Below are 22228 nucleotides of genomic sequence, written 5' to 3' on the forward strand. Positions count from 1 at the left end.
CAGATAAACTCCTTTGGACCAATACTTATAACCTCTTCCCAGGAGGGATGGACAACAGACAAGGGGGTAAAGGGAGACATCGGACAGTGCAAGACATGAAAAAAAAATAAGTTATAAGTTATCAAGGGTTCACAAGGGTGGGAGAGTGAGGGAGGGAGGGAAAAATGAGGCGCTGATACCAAGGGCTCAAGCAGAAAGAAAATGCTTTGAAAACGATGGTGGCAACAAATGTGCTTGACACGATGGATGGATGGATGGATGGATGGATGGATGGATGGATGGATGGATGGATGGATGGATGGATGGATGGTGATAAGAGTTGTACGAGCCCCCAATACAATGATTTAAAAGAAAAGAAAAAAGAACCCGTGGCCCCTGTTTGTTTGTAGTCACCAAGACAAGATCACAAACTGCGAATGGTTGGAGGCTGTCCACTCCTACAAAGAGCAGTTCTCCCTTCTTCCAGGGTGGTGATGAGTCGGAATCAGCAAGATGTCAGCAAGGGTTTGTTTGTTGTTTTATTTGTTTTTGGTGTATAGTCAAACTCTGACCTCACCAGTTTATCAGCCTTTAGGATGTGTGTGTGTGTGTGTGTGTGTGTTTGTGTGTCTGCATATTTAAGTGGAAGTAGTTTGGTCTTACTGAATTTGAGGGAAAATTAATCCTTTTACGTCATCTTACTAATAAGTCCATCAGGTGTGACTTTAAGCTTTTCTAATAAGCCCATGCAAATATCCAAATACACTAGATGAGGAGAGAACACATGTATTCCAAAGATGCTGTCCCTGCCAAAAATAGTCCACATTCCAATTATTTTGTGAGCCCAAGGATCCTTCCTGTGAAGATATTCCACAGTTGTCTTTCTTATCTCCCATTCAGAATGGATTTGATCTGTTACTCAGAGACAAGCCAGAGTGGGACACTCTGGGGATCCTATTCCTCCTCTGGGTCAAGAAACAAATGGTGACTCTGAGCTAAGAAAATGGATTTTTATGTATAGTCATAAATAGATTCTAAAAGTAAAATCAGAAATTGCTTGTACAAGAAATAAATATATGCATTCTCCAGGTGGCCATTTTTAAATCATTTTATTGGAGGCTCATACAACTCTTATTGCAATAGGTACATATATCAATTGTGTCAAGCACATTTTTACATTCGTTGCCCTCATCATTCTCAAAACATTTGCTCTCCACCTAAGTCCCTGGCATCAGCTCCTCATTTTCCCCTCCTTCCCTACTCCCCCTCCCTCATGAACCCTTGATCATTTATAAATTATCATTTTATCATATCTTACACTGTCCAATGTCTCCCTTCACCCACTTTTCTGTTGACTGTCTCCCAGGGAGGTGGCTATATGTACATCCCTGTAATCAGTTCCCCTTTCCACCCCACCCTCCAGGTATCACCACTCTCACCACTGGTCCTGAAGGGATCATCTGTCCTGGATTCCCTGTGTTTCCACTTTCTATCTGTACCAGTGTACATCCTCTGGTCTAGCCGGATTTGTAAGGTAGAATTGGGATCATGATAGCGGGGGGAGGAAGCATTTAGGAACTAGAGGAAAGGTGTATGTTTCATTGTAGCTACACTATACTCTGACTAGCTCCTCTCCTCCCCACATCCCTTCAGTAAGGGGTGTCCTGTTAGTTGCCTACCGATAGGCTTTGAGTCTCCACTCTGTACTTACCCACATTTACAATGGTATGATTTTTTGTTCTTTGATGCCTGATACTGGGTGGCCATTTTAAAGAACTGCATTAGGGTCAGGATGCAGCCCAACTCAACAGCCCTAACGGCAATGAAAACCTCATGATCTGTCAGAACAAGAAGCTTCAATGGGTGAGGGGCAGGGAAAGCATTCTGTAAAGGAGCCCGTTCAAAGGCCCTGAGGTAAGACGAAGTTGGTCACCTTTTAGGAACAGAATGAAGATCTCAGTGTGGTTAAAACCTGTCCAAGTGGGTTATGGAGTAACATGCATCTGTCAGGTCCCTCATTTTTTTTTAAGTCAGTACAGTGAAATCACCTTCTGCTCCAGAGAGCACTTGTGGGATTCTGACAAGTTACCATGAACCGAAAAACACTATACAAACATTCATATACTATTTCATATGTGTATTAAAGTATCATTTTTATATGTATACTATTTTATATGTATGTTAAAAGTATCATTTCACAACTCAAGTAAAACAAACTTGAGTATCCTCTGTAAAATTTGCTTAAGAGGGTGTTTGCTGCTTTTTCCCAGAGATTTTGAAATACTGAATATGTGAAACCAATGTCAGCCTCCAAGTGACTAGTATCGAATAAAGACTAGACATTGTCAAAGACCATGGAATGATGGTCTGGGGTGGCTTAAAGGAAGAGTTACTGTTAGAAAGATGCTAGTGTAACATTACAGCTTAGAAGGAATCATTAATGGCCCATGATTTCATCCAGTGGTGAAAGTCATGTTGGGAGATGCAGTTTGTCAGGAGTGATATCTAATCAATTGGAAACCTTCTCTCTCTCTCTCTCTCTCTTTTTTTTTTTTTTTGGTGGGCCATGGAATGATAAAACAAAATACATGAAGTTAGTGGAGTGGACAGGAAACCACTGCTTTAGCACAGCCTGAACGACCCATTTGGACCTGTCCTGTCCCTGATGACCGACTGACTTCAGCACTGCCTTCCCTCCTTGTGCGCAGTCTGCCAAACCACAGGCAAGCTGGCAGCACTTCTACTGAGCACCCCTGGTTACTCCAGGTCTCGGGGCATTTGAGCAACTCTCTCTTCTGCCAAGAAAACTTTCTGTTTTGTGCTTTGCAAGTCCTACAAACACCCTGGTCCATCTGGCCCATTTCTCTTTAGTGCAAGTTCAGATACCAACTCCCTCGGGTACCTCTATGGTTCTTACCACCTCCTAGATATTGTTGCTAGGTGCCATTGAGCAACCTGGCATGACAGCGTCGAACGGTCCCATATGGTTTTCTTGACCGCAATCACCTGAAAAATCTCAGCGTACACATTCAGAGAGGCAAAAAATAAGAAATGGACTATATTTTTCTATGACTCAATTCATGTTACATGATCAATCCCTCGAGAACATGCGGCGGAAATTCCATTTCGATCAATATGGGTGTTGCTTCTGCAGCCAATGGTTTACCCAAGTTCCAAGGAGAAATGGCATGTTCACATCCCAGAGGGTGGGATGAATTGAGGGTAAAGCACCTGGTCTTTAGAGCCATTATCCCTCCTCACCAGCTGCGCGACGACATCCGCACTCAGACCTGGCCTTCAGTTATGGACTTTGAGGATCCCCTGGAAGAGCTGCTCCTCAGTCTTGACCCAAAGGATGCCCGGTTGCACAACAGCTAAGCCCTGGACTGCTGGCCAAAAGGATGAGGATCCGAGTTGACCAGCCACTCTGCAGAAGAAAGACTTGGCAAGGTGCTTCCTTAGTGATTTCAGCCAAGAACCCCCACCGGGCAATTCTGCCCTGTTACATGGGCTTGCTGGGATTTGAAATCAGCGAGAGGACACACAACAACAAATTGTTTAAAGGTAGGATGTAGAAATAAATCTTTTGTGTTCTAAATGTATATATTTTTCCTTTTCCTTCCCCAAACATCTTGTATGAATCAAACATCTCATAGAATTTGGAAACCAAAAGTACAGCAGAGGCCACAGAAGGAGATGAGGCCTGGAGCTAAACTTATGCTCTTTTTTCAGTAAAAATGGTTCTTAGAAGATTAGGACGGTTATCATAGTGAATACGATAGAATAGACAGCCGTTATAATCCACAGTGACAACAATTCCAAATTACCGATCTGCCACTCAACACCACAATAGCGTAGAAGATTGCTCTCTGCCTTGGAATTCACCACAGATGATATCGCGCTTTGCCAAACCTAACTCTGTCAGGAAACATCTAATATTGCACACTTAGTCTACGAGAGCTAATTCTTCAACCTGTCTCCAGATATTGACCTCATAAATGTGTATTTGTTTAAATCACAATCTGAGAGGGTGGGAAGGAAAAGTTATCAATAATAATCATTTTTAAAAGCTGATTAGTATGTGTAGCTCGAAGCTAAAAAATCCCTGAATGTATGGATCAATTCTTCCATCAGTGGGACTCCTCAGGGCATCCATCAGTAAGCATTTATTGAAAATCCAAGATCCATGCCTCATTAAATAGTATGGAGCCTACAGAAGAAGCATGAAACACGAGCCCCATCTTCAGGGAATTTAGAAACTCGTTGTCCAATGGGGAAAGGGAAGCAGGGCACAGCATCATAACAATTCTTTCATGGACTACAAGAAAATGAGTGGAGATTTTTGCACGCAAAGAGTTGTGCATGCATAACAGCCCCCGTTTTCCAGCCTGTGATAAAACTCACTGCCATCGAGTTGATGCAAACTCATAGCCATCCTAGAGAGCAAGGTAGCTCTGCCCCTGCGGGTTTCTGAGACTGAAACGCTTTAGAAACTGGACTACGACAGAGCTCTTCGTTTCCTTGGTTACGTTGATCTCTGTCAACAGATTTGCAGGAGGAGAAAACAGTGTAAAACGAGACGAATTTTTTTAAGCTCTCATGCGAAATGTATAATGATGTCTTAAACGGGGGGGGGGGGGTTTGTGTGTGTCACACGATGGCTAAATCATCAAGTTTAGAACCACGAACAATTCCTAACTTCCTGAAGACTAAGATGGGAAGGTGGCCATGTGAGTGCGCAGCGGAACCCAAATGTGTTCCCGCGGAGGGATTCTGCCTCGTGGGTTGCAGAGTAGAACTGTGCTCCACGGAGGTTTCAAGGATGTCGCCCCTCAGAAGCAGATTGCCTGGTCGGTTCCCCCCATGTTCAATTCATAGTTGAGCACGTAACCCAGGGACCCCCAGCTGTTGGGACGCTTAGTGTTGGTAAGCCTGTTGTCAGATCTCACTCTAAAGGTATGCAAATCTTGGCTTCTAAGTAAGTTGGTATGTATAGTCGGATGATGGAATTAATAATACCATCATCAGAAGAGTCTTCTGTAGAAAACTACAGAAAAGTGGGTGGGAGGAGACGTCCGACAGTGTAAGCTATGACAAAATAATAATTTATAAATTATCAAGGATTCATGAGAGAGGGGGGAGCGGGGAGGGAGGGGGGAAATGAGGAGCTGATAGATCTCCAAACAAACCAAACTCGCTGCCATGGAGACAATGCTGTTGACTCATAGCAAACCGAAGGACAAGGTGGAACTACCCGTGTCAGTTTCCCAGAGTGTAACCCGTTTGTTTAGTAGTTTTATTGCCATATGATCCACCTATCATACAATTCAATAGTTCACTCACCTCAAGAACAGTTGTGTCAGTTGGTGCGTATGACCACCACCATCAATGTTAGAGCATTTTCTTCATTCTTGCACTCACCGTTACCCCATTACCCCCTCAACACCCCCTGTCAAGGAAAACCCTGTATTTTCCCCAAGGAACAGCTGGCTGCCTCAAACTCCTGATCTTGCAGCTCGCAGCCCAACACATAACCATTCCAAATCCAGTCATCGAACTGATTCTGATGCATCGTGACCTTCTAGGACAGAGCAGAACTGCCAGGATGGGTTCCCAAGGGTGCACACTTATGTGCAGAGAGCTCCGTCTTTCTCCTGAGGAGCAGCACTTGGTGGCTTCAAACTGCTCGTCTGTCACTGTGCAAATAGTTAATGCATCAGCCGCTTACCAAAAAGTTGGAGATCCAAGTCCACCCGGAATCACTTCTGAAGGTTGACCTGATGATCTTATTCCCAAAAGGCCTCGGCCATTGCAAGCCACATGGAGCACAGTTCTACTCGGACACATGTGGGGTCACCACCAGTTGAGTCCATTGGATGACAACAGGAAAGGGAATAATTGTACTTCCCACTGATCCCTGTACTTCCTACTGCACTTGGATCTCACCTTGTATTTTTCCCACCAACTAGCATTAGGATCTATCCATTTGTTTGTCTTCTGGTTGATTTAATGCCTACTTCCCTCGAGCCCCTTGTAAACAGAACCTATTTCACTCACCACTGTATCTGCAGTGCCAAGCACCCAGTGCCTGCTTAGAGGAGGCACCCCATACATATTGGTCTGTAGACCAAAATTGATAGAAAGGGCATCAAGAATGATGCTGAACTTAGCTGGGCCCTCCAGGATAAAAAGTGAAAGCTGTCTGGAGCCACTTCTGAAGGCTACCAGCTATGCTGGGAGTTAACCTGTTAATTGCCGCATTGTAGAGAGGTCCTAGGGAGGGTGCAGGGCCTCCAGAATGGAGAGAGGGCTCTTGAGACCTTGATGTACGAGCTGTTTCTCTAGAAGTACAGATATATTGCCCCGGTTTCCACTCAGCTACTAATCAAACGGTTGGCAGGTTCAACGCACACAGTCGCACTGTGGAATGACAGGCTGGGGGTCGGCTTCGGACCCCAACACTAATGTGACATGACTTGAAATGGACTCCATGTGTGTTTCAACATTTTTAACATGGGAACCACTGCACAGAGGCAGCCAGGCTGTCTCAGCTTGGAGTGGAAGAAAGTCGGGAAGTTTCAGCAATATGCGTCTACAAAAACAAAACCAAAAAAACAACCCACCGACATAGAGTTGCTGCCAACTCAAAGCAGCCCTATGTAGAGAGTCTGAGGCTGTCGGTCATGGTGGGGGCAGGTTGATACATCTTTTCCCTGGGAGCAGCTGCTGGGTTTGAACCACCAACCTCGCCCTGGAGCAGTCTATTGTGTGCTGGATAGTGGGGGGCTATGACGTTTGAACATGCTTGGAGAGGGAGGAGATGTGTGAGTAGTGGGAAGTGACTTAGAGCGAGAGGGAGCATTGTGCAGGTGTGGCTTGACCATTTCGTGGCTGAAATAAACCTCAGTGATTGTGTGTGCAACATGGAGATCGTAGCCACGCCCAAAGGATCACATTAGAATATTTGGATGAAGTGCTTAGCAAAAAAAGAGAGAGAGAGAATAAAATGAGTTTTGCCAAATGGTTATCACCAGTTATCATTATTAAGAAATGATATTTTATTATTATGAAAGCCACTGCACCAATGGAGCTGCACCCTGTTTTAGTTCTGTCCTAATCTTTAGCTCCGGACAAGTCCAGAACTCTGAGCAAAATGCTGAGTGCTTTGAATTCTCTGGGGGATCAGGTCCACACTTTCATCAAATTCTCAAAGGAGTGATCTGCCAGTCCTTCTGTTTCGCGGGGTGTAATCTAGAGCCGCATGGTCTCATTCCACATTCGGGTAAATGATGCTCATTAGTGCCCTCTTGGTGCCCTTTGTTCCAAAGATCACCAACTTCGTCTTGCAGCGCCCTGGAGGGGAGAGGGGGCGAGGGTGTGGTGTTACTTAGAGTGGAGATGGCATGGTCAAGATGACTGTTTGCATATAAACCACAACACCCACAATTTTCCAAGCTTAAACTTTTATTTCATATTCTTAAGCATAAATCATTAACAATAACTGCCGTGGTAATAAAGACGTAAAATATTAAGATACAAAAATAAGTAATGAAAACGGACATGTTGTTTCATTGAAAACACTTGACCAGAAAAGACTGGTTCTGGTCATGCAAGAAATCCATTGTATCCCGGAACCTGGACTTTCCGTAAAACAGCAACATGACCAAGAGCAATAAAGCAGGCCCCTGGGAGCCAGGAAACAAACTGTTACATTATTTGGTAAGAAAACACAATGGAGTGCAATTCCTTAAAAAAGAGAGATCTTATAAAAAATGAATTCTGAGGTACATGTATGGAGATGACTGTAGTAAAAGTTATTATTTTAGTACAAAGTGTCTGCTCCTTAAAAATCTTTTAACATCAAAAGAAGCCACCCACTCTCATGCAATGAAGTCACGTACATATCTGCCATCAAAAATCCCTTACATCCAAAAGACAATTTGTTCACTGTCGTTCCCAAATCCTGCCTGCTGGCTGCGTGGAATTTGAATTCTGTTTGATGTGGGCCTGTGAAATCCATACTCCGCAAAAGAACCACCAAAATCTTTATCTGCGTCCAGATTGGGAGGAAACAAATGGAGGCAAAAATGAAATTCCAGTTCATCTGGAAGGAAAGGCCATCTTTTCCGCCTGCTCTGGCTTCTCTGTGCCTGTTTATTAACCCCAAGGGGCTTGTTGACCGAGCACGACCATTCATCAGTTTTCATCAGCCATTAGCAGTGGCTGCAGTGCGCCTCCAAGGGTGGGCAGGGAAACTGTCAGGTTTCCAGGGCTTGTACTGCTGAAGTTCCAGGCTATCTTTCAAAAGTACAAAAATGTATATTCAGTCTGGTGAATTTCCTCTCGGAGGATGTGCGTGTGTTTACAATGGGCATTGTGAAAAACAAAACTCGTGTAGAAAATCCCCGGGCTAGGCTCTTGCAATCTCTGCAGGGAAGGCAAAATACAAAACACAACAACCACAGACAACATTCCTACAGATTGAGGTCCCTGCAGCCAGGTGTTCCTGGGGGGCTTCTCAACATGTGATCTCATTAAGGGATTACTGGGTGGGTTGCGCTATAAATCATACTGGTAATCACAGGCATTCCAAATAGCTCCTGCAAGGTGAGAAAGCGGGGGTGGGGTGGGGGTATGTGTTCCTAGTGGAAAGTAGTTACAAAGGAGCCACAGAGGGGAGATGGGGAGGAGAGTAGGATGACTGCACAAAGGTGGCTCTCTCTCCGGGCAGGAAGATGCTTTAAGGATTAAACAGGGTGAAGGGAAGGGCCAGCTCTGAAGGCCATGGGTTCTCAAAATGCCCAGCTAAGAGTCTTCAAGAAAGAAAATTAAAATATGGATATGATTTTGATATCTCAATTACATACGTCTTTGATACTCTATATACAAAAAGAGAGAGACAAGGGCTGGTGAATTGTTTTCACCCCAGTGGAAAGTACTGGCTTCACCCCCCTGTAAAGCAGCAAAGTCACACCTTAAGGTAGTCCCTGACCCAAGTTTGACAACCAGATTACAAAACTCTGTGATAGGCTGTGTATGAAAAATGGCCATTATGGTCAATAAAATCAAAGGAAGGGGGGAAAGTAATTCATACCAACCCATCATTATGACTCATAAGCATGTAAAATCTCATGCTTACTCCAAATTGCCAGTCAACTGGCCAAATCCCAAATTCCTCCAGAGACAGATAAGGATTTCCATGTAACCGGAACCTTAAGAGTCATTGGGGCTCTCGGAGTTTTAGCTTTCCTGTATCAAAAGATCCAAAGCATACAAATGATTCCAATCGTGTTCCCCTCCTCTCCTTCCACCTACAAAATAGAGGCTAACAAATAGGAAGCCTAAACAAATTCTGATTCTACCTTGAAAACAAAACCAAAAGAAAAAATTCAAAATACAAAAAATGCCAGGCTCTTAGTCCGTAGCCAGACATTTACTGCATGGCGCCAAGAGGGCTCTTTCTTGTGAACAAGCGTAATGGCTATTTGTGTGTGTGTGATTGAGAGAAGATGGCATTTGGAGACAAGAATCTTGAGTTCAAATTCCAGGTTAGGCATCTGAAATTAGCCCTATAATTTGAGGGAAATCATTTACACACACACACACACACATCAAATGGAAGCAATCACAGGCCTGGAGTTGTGCAGAAAAATGAGGGGAAAGTGTGTGCAAACATTCCAAAAGTGGGAAGCAAATGGAGACCACTCACAGGATGTGGTCCTCATCTAAACTGAATGTGCTGCAGGAAGTGGACCACATTGAACGTGACTCGATCATTATAAAGAATTGCAAAGACCATCTAAAAGTAGGAAAATCTAAGAAATCAGAATTCTGTGAATTTTGTCACTGAAAGAATTCTGACTGACTGTTTTCAGTAAATCGATGCTATTTTCCTGGTGAGCGAAACTCAGTGGCTCTAGAGGTTGAATGGAAATGCATTTGGAAACTCTAAATTAGCTAAAATTTTAAAAGCGGAAGTCAAGAATCCTGTCTGGCTACTGACAGCTAAGTAAACGTGTGTTAGCAGGAGATTTCATGATCATGGCTAGCATCTGTGTACGCGCAATTTCATGCCTGAAAAATCATGGCTCCAGATGACCTCCTAAACTCCTAAGGTTACCACAAACAGACTATGTAAAGTTGGACAGTGACCGATCGCCACAAAAAATGTTCTTGTTAGAGGCGGTTTCTGCATAAATGCTCTACACCGAAAGATGCCCAGGCGGCACTTTGCAAATATCAACATGCCACCCAAGTGCAAGATGTGGTTAGCAAAATATGAAACGCTTTTGAATCTGGTATCATACACCAAGATAGATGGGATTTATAAAATAAGGAGATCTACCAAAAGGAAATGCGATGTAAGGGGGGAAAAAACACTTATGAGATCCCCATACCAAAGACAAAAAATTGAGGAGAAAACATGAAAACCACAAAATGAAATTCCTGCCCTGGCCTCACTGCCTGTCCGTCTTTGACAACCTTGGCTTTGATTTTCCTGACATTCTGCTCCTAGCTCATGCCTCTTGGCTCATCTCGGATCCCCTGCAGTTACTGCTCCTCTGAAAGACAGAGGGAGCTTTCCAAAAAAACAAGCCGGATTTCTCCTGTGGCTGCCCTGAACTCGCTAATCGGCCCGAGTCAGCTCATCATCCAGCTCCTCCGTCGCCCATCTCTGATTCAGTGTCAGCTGGGAGACCTCAACTCCATCCACCCAGCTCCCTCTTGGGTGGTGACCCTCAGCACACAGTAGTGAAGGGTGCCTGGGGAAAAAACTCCGCGCCACCCAGGGGGAGGCTCATTTGCAAAACCAACTCAGCTGAGGTTGCCTGCTTAAAACTCCATGGAATCTTGAGTTTCCAGAGCGTCCTCCGGGTCTAAGCGGTCCCCCGCCATCATTGCCTGCAAGTTCCCGGTAAACCCGGAGTTTTTCATCGCCTTGTGGGCATCCATGAACTTCTGGAGGTATTTGGACGTGTACAGCCAGTGGTGCTTCAGGACATCTTCCAGCTCGTAGCACTTGGACTGGCGGGCATTCATTTTCCGGAAACGCCGGAACAGTTTGTTCCCGGACTCGTTGCCTTCGCTGGCCCACGCCCCGATGGAGCCATCCCTCTCGATGATTTCGGGCACGTGGGCCAGCGTCTTGTGAAAATAGTTGGTGATCTTGCCCTCGTAGCGATACTTGAACTTGGTCGAGAGGAGCTCGGCAAAGCGCTGCGAGTTGAAACTGTACTGGCACAGCGACTCCGGGCACTCCTGCGCGGGGCACGAGGAGCGCCACACGGGCTTCATCTTCAGGTAGAGCTCCATCAGCTCCCGCAGGGCCTCGTGCCTCTCCTCGCAGGGAATCAGCTCGCACACGGCGTCCACCGTCTCGCGGGTCATGAGCTTGCGCGCGAAGTTGCCGTTCATTCTCATGATGGGCTTCAGCTTCAGCTTCTTGCGGAGATGCTTGTCCAGGGCGACCTGCCAGCGTTTCCGCTCTTCCTTGGACGCGTCGGGGTTCTTGTACACCTCGCCGATCTCCAACTGGAAGATCTTGTAGAACTCGGCGGCGTTGCCAATGTCGCAGTGGAGGGCGTCGATGGAGGGCACCGTCTCCATGAACGGTTTGGCGGACACGCCTTTCACCCGATCCCGCAGCTCTTCCGCGGACTCGTGGTAGGGGTTGGAGCGCCAGACCTCGTAGCGCTCCAGGTTCTCGGCGTGGCTCCGGGTGATGGAGTGCAGGACCAGATTCTGGGAGGCCTCCAGGCGGGTGGCATCACACAGGGTACAGATGTAGACAGAGCCAGAAGCTTCCAGGCCTTCCACTTCCCGGACGAGTTTTTCGTCGTAGCCAGTGCCCCGAAAGATGAACTTGAAATTCCTGAGGATGCCGCCCATCTCGAGCATCAGGGCGCTGCTCTTCATGGCCTCCCGCTCGGCTATGAGTGGGCTCAGGATGGCAGTCAGGGTCTCGTGGTCGGACTCGTCGGCCAGCATGAGACACAAGGGCTTGCAGCACAGCTCCGAGTTGGGCTTCGCCTCCTCGAACACCTTCACGGTCCGCGCGCCCTGCGCTATCGTAATGTTCATGATGGTGAACGAGAAACGAACTGCCTTTTCCGGAACGGCCGGCCCGCTCCCGTGCTTTTCGCTCACATCGCCCATGCCGTCGCAAGACTCCTTCACCACCACGGTGAAGGGGCCGCTCAGGTAGTCGTCAAGGTCTTGGCATTTCATGCCTTGCAAGATGTCTTCTTCCATGTCCATCAGAGCAGACACCAACGCCGAGTCGTAGCGGAACCTCTTGGCAATCGTGTCCACTGGGTAATCGTCCACAGAGGAGGCCAGTCCCGACAGCCCATCCATAATGCCGACGTCCGTGCTGGAAGACACGTTCTTCAGAGATGGCTGCCACTCAAAGGGGTGGTAGCCTGGCAGAAGGGCCTTCTCGGCATTCCGAAGGGCATGAAGAGGCTGGAAAATCTGCCTGCCTGTGATGGCTTTCACGGTCCTGTACATCTTGTGGTACTGGCTGCAGCTAAGAAAGGTATTGACACGGATGGCCAAGCAGACGGCTGGCTGCAGGCCAGACCCTCGGCCCTGCATGAGGGCCTCTAGCTCATCTGCCTGCCTGTGCTCATTCCTGGCCCTCAGGGCCAGCAGGAACAAGGTCAGGCACACAGACTTCACATCGCCACCTTCCTCCTTGTCAGCAAACGCCTTGACCTGAAGCTTGAGTTCCCTCAGTCGATGCTTCTGAGCCCTGCGGGTGAGAGACAGGAGATGCTGGCGAGGGCGGCCCCCTTTGTTAATGTGCACGAGAGTCTCTTTGGATTCCTTGTGGCTTGAAACATGATGGTTATACTTTTCTAAGCTGACCTCCTCACTGCAGTCTTGTGCCGGACATTTCACCATCAGGGAGTTTAAGACGCTCAGAAAGGACTTGACCGGACTCTCCAGGTCCGTGGGGAAACAAGGATACTTGCAAGAAGGACAGTGGCTGCCCATGATCTTGAGGCATCTGAGAATGCAGATCCTGCAAAACACATGCTGACAGCTGGTCTCCACGGGGTCGGCCAGAAGGTGCTCACAAATCTGGCAGGAGAAGGATTTCACAAAGTTCACGGGGTAGTCCACGGCGAGGAGCTTGGGGCTCAGGTGGATCTTACTGCAGTTGGCAATCTTCTTCAGGACTTCCTTGTTACGGACCCTTGCCTGTGCTCTTCTCTGGCACTGACAGGCTCGCCTCCCCTGGTCAGCCACCATTTTGAGCTTTTTGCTGAGCGGCTGGTTGGGCTGCCGACTCTTCCTCTTGAGCCCCAGACGGGCGGCCTGGCAGATGTCACAGGCTGGTGTGTGGGGGTGCCACTCCATGGTGGCATGCCTGGAGAAGGTCACATCACACGGGCCATGGCTAAGCTTCCTGTACATGAGTCTCCAGCAGTTGTGGCAGAACTCAGTGGGATGGATGGAGTCGGTATCTGCCTTCACATCCATCCGGAAGACCTTGGCAATGAGGTCTGGCCAGGAAGTGACTCTCTTCTCTTTCTTTCGTAAAAGGTCTTGGGTTTTGCCATCCACGGGCCCATGGACTGGGTATCGCCTATTGTGCCCGACCGTTTTAAAGGCACTTCCACAGATGCGACAGAGATGTTGAAGGTTGGCCTGGTGGATGGCCTTGTCCCTTGTTTTCCCATGGCCACCGGAGTTCTTCACGAACTTGGGGTGGGGCTTCGGGGCCGGTGTGCTCAGGACTGGCTTCTGACCCTCGGCCTTGTCTAGAACTGTTGGAGATTTCTCCAGAGAGGGTCGCCCCTCTGAGGAATCCTTCTCCGATTGAGCTTCTTTGGGAGCCTTTTCAAAGGATCTGACCCTGAAGAGTTTAAACTTCCATTCCGAAAACTTAATCTGTGGGTGCTGAATTTCCTCGGGGGCAGAGCTGAGTCCCAGAGAGACAGCCATGCCAGCTGAGGGACCTGGAGATGATAAAAATGAATCCGATTAGGGAAAAACAAGCAGAGAACTTGTGAGAGGGAACCTTTTTTGTTGCTGTTGTGCCCTAATTCATTTTCCACCGATGCATCTTAGAAATAGTAAAAACAAATGTATTCAAGCTGTCTTTCATTGATACGTTCACAAAGCTATTAACCCTTCTGTTTTAAAGGCCCTGCTGCTGATATACAGCAGAACACATATTTCATTTTTATGGAACCTTTGGGTATTTACACCTTAGATCAGAATTATTAAGAAACATATATACCACCATGGTTGTGTGTGTGCATGTGAGAGAGAGAGAGAGAGAGAGATTTCCTTTCTAAAACCTTAAGATCTTTGGTGATAAAGTCGTTAAAAAAGGATTCATCTTTGTCTCCCTAAGGTTGCTAGTACACAGTAGGTGCCCAACAACAAGTTCTTGTGTAAATTCATGAACAGACTGTCTAGTAAAGCTAAAGAAATGTCATATTTTCCACATTGAACTTGCCTCATTTCACTAGCTGGACAATGTATTATCAGCTTCTTAAAGCAGTCTTGCAGGACGCTGGTTGTTTGTTTCTTCCAAATGGAGAGCAAAAGGGCTGATAAAGCTATAGGCTACAGACCGAAAGAAAGTAATCACTCACTACTCCAAGGGCTGAAGGGAACTTTGAGCTTCATGAATGCAAGCTACTGATACGTATCATGGATAGTAATCATGCTTACCATTTTAATTAGTGAACGCTGCTGTAAATTATAAGTCTGTGTCTACCACCCTACAGAATCCTCTAAATCTACAAGAAATCACGATGGTGTGTGTACGAAGATTCCAAAAGATTTTTAAGAGAAAAATGTTAATGCTAATGCTAATGTTAATGAAACTTGCAGCGGTCATCCTGGAGGTGACGACTGGCCAATGGTCGTTAGCTCTATAGCTTCTAATTGGAGGATATGGTGTACGGATTTTCTGCTGGCTCAACCTTATAGCAGCCGGGCTGCACTGCGTCACCATCCAAGACCTATTTAAATCAACCATTTAGAAACTCTCCTCCTCTGAGTCGTGGTCTAGACATCAGTAGTGAGTTTTTTTTTAATTTTTTTTTTAGTCTGAAAATGCTGTCTGACTACTCTCTAGGCCCAAGCAGCCCAATCTACCCCATATTTTTTATATAATACTTACCTAAAAAAAGAACATCTATATTTTCAAACTATCATCCATCTCTCTCAAATTTCCCTGGGTCAATTCTTTTGATCCAGCAATTAGGCTAAACTGCCTTTCCCCTCAATTAATTCACTAGCTAAATTGATGAGATATATTCTCTCTCTCTTTCTCTCTCTCTTTCTCTCTCTCTCTCTCTCTCTCTCACACACACACACACAGTCAGAGAGACACATCCTCAAGTGAACACACGTGGGAGTAGGGAGTCAGGAGGAGGCTAGTCCACAAAGTTTCTTCTTAAGCCATCTCTCTCTTTAAGCTATGGCTGCCCCATCTTTCATGCATTCTGCTTTAGAAATTGATGCTTTTCCATGCAAATTTCCAAGACTTAGTTAGAAGGAAAATTGGGTTAGATTTGGTCCTATTCCAGACAACACAACTCCAAATTGTCCCCTACTCTGAAGCTACACCATTCCAAACTGTTCCCTATTCTGGGGTTATGCAGCTTGAAACCACTGTGAAAGTCTCATTCCTCACAAAAGTGTTTTAAGTGTAGACTAACAAATGCCCCAAAGTTACCTACAGTTCTAATCGTGTTTCTTAATGCCATGTGTTAACAGAGAATTGGCTTTCCAGCGATGCCTCCCAGTTCTTGTTGGCTTGAACTCAGGCCAAATGCCCCTTTCACAATCTTTTCACCTTTTCAGTCTATAAAGTCTTGTTCGATAACACTTGTTCTCTGACATTGCAATGTAATAGTTTGAGGATTTATATAAAGTTGCGTAATCATCTCTGGCACTAACCAAAAGAAACCCTGAACTGACACAGGAAGTCACTCAACCATGAGGCAGGCTCAAAGGACACCTAGAACTCGCCCCACACACCCTGACCTCCCCGGCCCTCCAGTGGTCTGAAAAGGTACCTCAGGTTCTATTAGAAGCTGTGCCCATGAATTGAGTTTGGGTAAGGTATTTCCTGGGGTCCCCGCGTAATTACAACTATCCCCATATAAAGAATGCCATCACTAAGAAGTTACTCACTATTAACATCCAGACTCACATTTATTTATTAGATGGTTTTCCAGTTGAACTCCTGGAAGTCCAACCAAACTAGAAGCCACAGAGGTGGAAGGGATGTTCTTGTTTTTGTTCTTCTTTTCAAAGGCCTATCGAGGGATATGCACCTATGGAAGTTACAGAGATATTATCTTTTATCCTTACCTGAAATACATATGTATTAATTGCTCTTGCAAAAAGGTAAAACTTCTAAGAAGTGTATGTAATGGAAGATCTTTTTAACCTAACAGATGAGCAAAGATTTTTTTTAAGATTGATATTACGTGGCATAATTAATTCACTAATTAATTGACAGGTATAAATTAGTATAATATTTGAATGACTAATTTAGCAATGTCTATCAAAAGTATAAATATATATTATCCTTGGTCCTATAAATCTGCTTTCCGGATGCTGCTCTACAGAAACATTCCGGCAGAGAGATCTTAATATGGAGAAAGAGAAAGAAATAGAGAGAAATTTGTTTTAAAAGTTTGTTATTGTGAAAAGACAAGAAACAATAGAAATAATCACCACTAGGACATTGTTAAACAAGCTGCAGTCCAGGTAAATGATGGGAAAACACAGAAGGTTTCGTTTTCTATATGTGTTATATTGTTTTCTATGTGCAAGGGTCCATTTGTGCCACTCTTCTTTGCATTGATGAAATGGAAAGATGCCTACATTTTAAAAATTGAAAATGCAACCATAGCAAGTGTAAGAGACCCTCATTGATATAGTTACATTCATACTTGTGTTTTCTTCAAAGTACAGGAATCTTGAAAGGTACACACTAGAATCTTAACAATGTTTCATCTCTGGAGAATAGGACTGTCACTCCTTTATGTCACTTTTCATCTCATCCATGTTTATATCATTTGAACTTGTCACCATGGACATATTACTGCTTAAAAGTTGTGATCAATTCACTTTGGAATGACTATATTTTTATGTATCCATTTCTTTTCAAATGTCTCCCAGAAGACTTTAACTAAGGCCTGGCTGTCTCACATTTTACCACCATCCTTGGAATGTTCTTTTCTGGTAAATACACAGAATCCAAAAAATCTAAACTCACTGCCATCAAGTCGATTCCAACCAATACTAACCCTAGAGGACAGGACAGGACTGCCCCGGGAGCTTTCTAAGATGGTCACTCTTCACAGGAGCTGAAAGCCTCGTCTGTCTCCCCTGAAGTGACGGGCAGTTTCAAACTGACGGCCTGGCGATCTGTAGTAGCCCAATGCGGAACCATGACGCCACATGGATCTGCTGCAAGCCTGCAATGAGCCCTGGTGGCTCAGTGGTTAAGTGCCCAGTGGCTTCTTAGGAGAAAAATGTGTGTCCACGAAGGTCCACAAAGGTCACAGCCTTGGAAACACCTGCAAGCCGTTCCCCTCTGCCCTGTCGGGTCTGTGGGCACTGGAATGGACTGTATGCAATGATTTGGGTTTAGACAACATGAAACCGGGCGTATGAAAGCATGACTTTGTACTTGTTGTTTTCACTCTAAGAAACCTGCTAACACTTCATCCCCTGCTTCTAACAAGAGGCCCTAACAGCAAACCAGCCTCAGAATCTAGGATGTTAGGGAGAGCCTATGCTGGCATAGCCCTAACCCACGAGTCACTGAATTCTCCCCCTCTCGTCTTTCTCCAGCCATCGCAGGGCACAGATCAGTCTAAGATGGGTTGGACTGGGCTCAAGCTGCAGTTTAAAGTCAGTGCCATCGTGAGCTATTCCAAGAGGCTAGGTCACATCAGCCCTCCATTCCCACCCCAACTCTCATCTTACACACAGATTCAACTCTGCACTCTGCCTACCAACTCCCCTCTCAGGATCGTCAACGTCATGTCCAGTTTCCAAATGACCACTATGCCCCCAAGGGTGAGCCCTCATCACCCACTTCTTCCTTCCTCCCTCCCTCCCTCCCTCCCTCCCTCCCTTCCTTCCTCCCTCCTTCCCTCCCTCCCTCCCTCCCTTCCTTCCTTCCTTCCTGCCTTCCACAACAACGATTGCCTACTATGGAGAGACGTGGCCTCGCATCCTGTGGACATGCTGTCAGGAGAGGCCGGCCCCTGCAGAAGGACATCACGCTTGGTCAAGCAGAGGGGCAGCAGAAGAGAGGAAGGCCCTTGACAAGATGGATTAACACAGGGGCTGCAGCAGTGGAGTCAAGAACCACCGTGAGGATGGTACAGGACCAGGCAGTGTGTCCTTCTGTTGAAGGTCGCAGGGTCGCTATTGGCCGGAACCGACTCACTGGTACTCACAAGAACAACTAGTTGTCAAATTCTATGCATCAAAAGCCTTTCTATAAGTTTCGAGCACCCATCAAGTTATCCTAACATTCTTGCCCTCCTCCAGAATACTTGTTTGAATCATTGCAGAAGGAGAGCAACTGCCACCAGCCCTGTCCCCGAACCCATCTCGGGAACCTAACCTCAAACCAAGACCTCCCCAGTAGCCACTCTGAAAATTAAGATCTAGCAGAACCACTCTGGAGCTTGCTCCAAATCATCATGAGGAGCATCAAGTCTCTGAGAGCTGATTCCGCTTGCCTGGGTTGGAGGCCCGAAATCTCTATCTTTTAACAAGCATCCCAGGGATATGGATGTACGTGGTCCACGGGTCACATGTGGAAAATAACTTCTCTCCTACTGAGTCCAGTGCAGCTCAGGAAATGCCTGGCAATACTCGGCAATGCCTGGGAAACTACAGAACAGAACAGTGCCCACCTTTAGAACGTGTTTCCTTTTGTTATTTGTATTACCTGGCTGGTACAGCATTTTCCCCATAGCTTCCCCACCACCACCAGCACCACCACCACCCTGCAGTTCATTTACTCATTCTTTCATGTGCACTAGTTTTTCAATTATTGTTGCAAAAAATACAGAGAATGAAGCCTCTGTCCATTCAAATGACGCCCGTTACCTTGGTTCTAGTCACAACCATCACCAATGTCTGTTGCCAAATCACCAGACGTTCTCTTTGGTGAGCGCAATTAACAACACCGCATTGCACACATTTCTAAAATGTTGAAAGAGCAAGTATGGGCATGTGGATATCACTTGTTTAAAACATTTAATGAAAATCAAGGAAGCATGCCTTTCTACCCATCCATTCCATAATCTGAACCTTCAGCAGCTTCCCTACCTCCTCCCGGGTCTCCCCCCATTAGACTTCTCGCTCCTTTCCCATATTCAGACACAGGAAAAATTCAATTGATATCAGCTATCCTCACCCCTTCCCCTCATCCACTGCAAGGGAAAAAAGCCCAAGTATTTCTGATTACAAGCAGAAACGTGGAATAAAGAGCATGGCTCAAGGCACAACAAGAATGAGTGTTACCTTGCTCAGCAGGCTGCCTGGCCACCGTGTTGGGTGTCTTTGATTTGACTGATGCTATGCGATGCCAACCACAACTCGGTGTGTCCTGCACTCCCTTCTAGCTCTCATGTCCTTCAGAGCAGAGTCCTGCATTATTTATCAACCTCCACTGTCCTTCCCAGCCTCCACCACCACCAAGGGGCTAACCACAAATGATGGCAGCCAATCACAGGCCACGAGGCTCAGCTCCAGCTGGCACCTGGCACTTCAGGAAGCCGGAGGGGGGTAGGGTGAGATAGTGGGGAGGACCACGCCGCCGAGATGTGTGCTGAAGCATCGCCAACACTGCCAGTTTGAAATCGCTTTTCCCCAGATTTCTATGACTCTGTGCCTCAGTGTCCTCATCTGCAAATCGGAAATATTAATAGCATTTGCATCCAAGTATCAGTGAAGTTTTACAGTGAGAGACGTTGCTGTTGTTGTTAGATGTGGTGGAGTCAGTTAAGACTCCGGCAATCCTATGTAAATAGGATGGAACACTGCCTAGTCCTGGCTCATCCTCCCAACTGTTATGTTTGAGCCCATTGCTGCAGCCACGGGGTCAACCCGCCTCCTGGAGGGGCTTCCTCTTTCTTACAGACCCTTCACTTCAACAAGGGCGATGCCTTTTTCCAAGGACATAGAAAGGAGGCACGGAAAGAAGACAACATGTTCGAAGTGTGAGAGATAAAGTCTTACCATCCCTGTTTCTAAGGAGCATTTTGGCTGTACTTCTTCCAAGACAGATATTTGATCTTCTGGCTATGATACTTTCACTATCCTTCATGGATACCCTAATTAATATGTAGCCATTCTCATCTGGTGAGAGATATGACAGGAAAATCTGTGAATAGCACAGTAAATGCTCACCAAATATTAACTATACTATTATTTTTTTTCATTATTATTTTAAATGGAGTGTAAACCATTCCACAACCCTCCTGCCTTATCAATTCTTAGTCAGGGAGGATTGGTGGTTCCCTTTGCAACATCACTGGATTTACACATTACTAGACATAAAATCAATAGATGCAAATCTTGTCTCTGGTCTTTGATAAATTACTAATAATTTCTGAGCTTCAATCTCATCTACAAGCTCTAGTTGAAGACACTGGTCCCTGGGTATTGACAGCAACGAGCTAGACCTCAAAGTGTATTACATTTCATTTAATTTGCACAAGATTCTGAGGCATTTGATAGATGATCTCTCAATTAGAGAGAAACTGAGGGAAATGGAATCTTTGCCCAGGGCCACACAGCTGCCCAGTGGTGTAGGGGAGGTGGGATTCCAAAGCCCACTCTCTTCCTTTCCTGATGTCGCTGTAACAGAAATACCACCACGAGTGTCTTGGAAGAGCAGGCATTTATTCAGTCACCAGTTTGAAGGTGAAAAGTCTGCTGCATGGATACCTTCCTTGCTGGGACTCCCAGAAGATCTTTGGTTCCTTGGCTCAACTGTTCTTGCATGGCATCTGTCTCCCCCTTGTGTTTGAACATCTCTATAGCTAAAGGGCTTTCCCTGTTACTTAGAAGTGATACGGTCTAGAACCTACTCTACTCAGGTCTGATCTAATTCGTGTTACCAAGAACACTCTACTTCCAAACAATTAAATCCATGGGCATAGGGGTTAGGATTCCTACTTACTTTTGGGGGGGGTGGGGGTGGGGGTGGGGCAAGTTCAGGCAGAGCGTGGAGAATCCGATTGAACCCATAACATCAGTGTTCTTCACCATGCCACTGTACCATTAAGAACCTTGAGAGGCATCTGGCAGTAATAGTGTGAGGCTGATTCTAACTCCCACGTTCCCAAACCTGGATGATCAGTGGAATCCCCTGGGGACTTGAGGACACTACAGATCTCAGCGTTCCTCTCCCTAGAGAGTCTGATGCATTAGGTTGCAAATGGAGACCAGGGATCAGCCGCAGTACCACCAGATCTATGAGTGATTTTAAGGATTTGTTTGGGGACCGAGGCACTCGCAGAGTCTGTTCCAAATCCCCTTTACAATTCTTATGCCAGCTCGATCCCAAGTCACCTCTCCGGCCAACTAATATTTGAAGAAGTTCTTGCCTTTGTTTGTTTCTCAGCAAAAACTGTCCAGGAGGCAGGTGCAAGGAGATCCCTGTACAATGCCACTCTCATTAAACACTCCTCTGAAGTTCCTTGTTGTGAGCTTAGACCCCCCCCCCCTCCAGCCACACAACAGCCCCGGGGACGTAGCTCTGCTCCGTGAGCTAACGACAGGGCAGAAACCACTTCAGTGCTATTATAGGAGAGGGGAAACCGGCCTGTGGCTTCCAGGAACTTCAGTGTGTTGATGCCCTAGGGGATAGAGCCTTCCGTTCCTATAAGAATAGAATGTGAGATTGGACAGGTGGGAGCTGAGGCTGTCAGGGAGAGAGTGCCCTCCAGGAAGTGTGCTTTTGAGGCTTAATTTCCTCTTCATACATGGGGCCAAGTGGAGAAGAGTCACCATACGACTTACCCACCCAACCTTGCCCCTCCAAAACTTTGCAACTGCATTTGCCTCACCGAAAGAACAAGAGAGGATCTGATCCACTTGCTTCACCTTGAATAATAGCTCACAGAATTGGGAGGGAAAAGTAACATGTCTGACCTTCTCTGGATCAGGCTTTGATTGATGGACATTAAGTGAAACTTGGGTTGCTAACCTTTCAGGTTTGGCAGGGCTTTTTCGG

At 46.1% G+C, this 22228-nt stretch overlaps 1 protein-coding gene across 1 annotated transcript; it reads right to left on the reverse strand.

Annotated features, from left to right (window-relative positions):
* Positions 1–10812: 10812 nt before the first annotated feature.
* RAG1 (recombination activating 1) lies at positions 10813–13932 on the reverse strand. Its single transcript, XM_075548364.1, has one exon. It carries the CDS (start codon positions 13930–13932, stop codon positions 10813–10815), a length of 3120 nt encoding a protein of 1039 aa, XP_075404479.1.
* Between the last annotated feature and the right edge of the window lie 8296 nt (positions 13933–22228).

The sequence above is a fragment of the Tenrec ecaudatus genome, chromosome 4 (assembly GCF_050624435.1).
Source record: "Tenrec ecaudatus isolate mTenEca1 chromosome 4, mTenEca1.hap1, whole genome shotgun sequence".
NCBI lineage: Eukaryota > Metazoa > Chordata > Mammalia > Afrosoricida > Tenrecidae > Tenrec > Tenrec ecaudatus.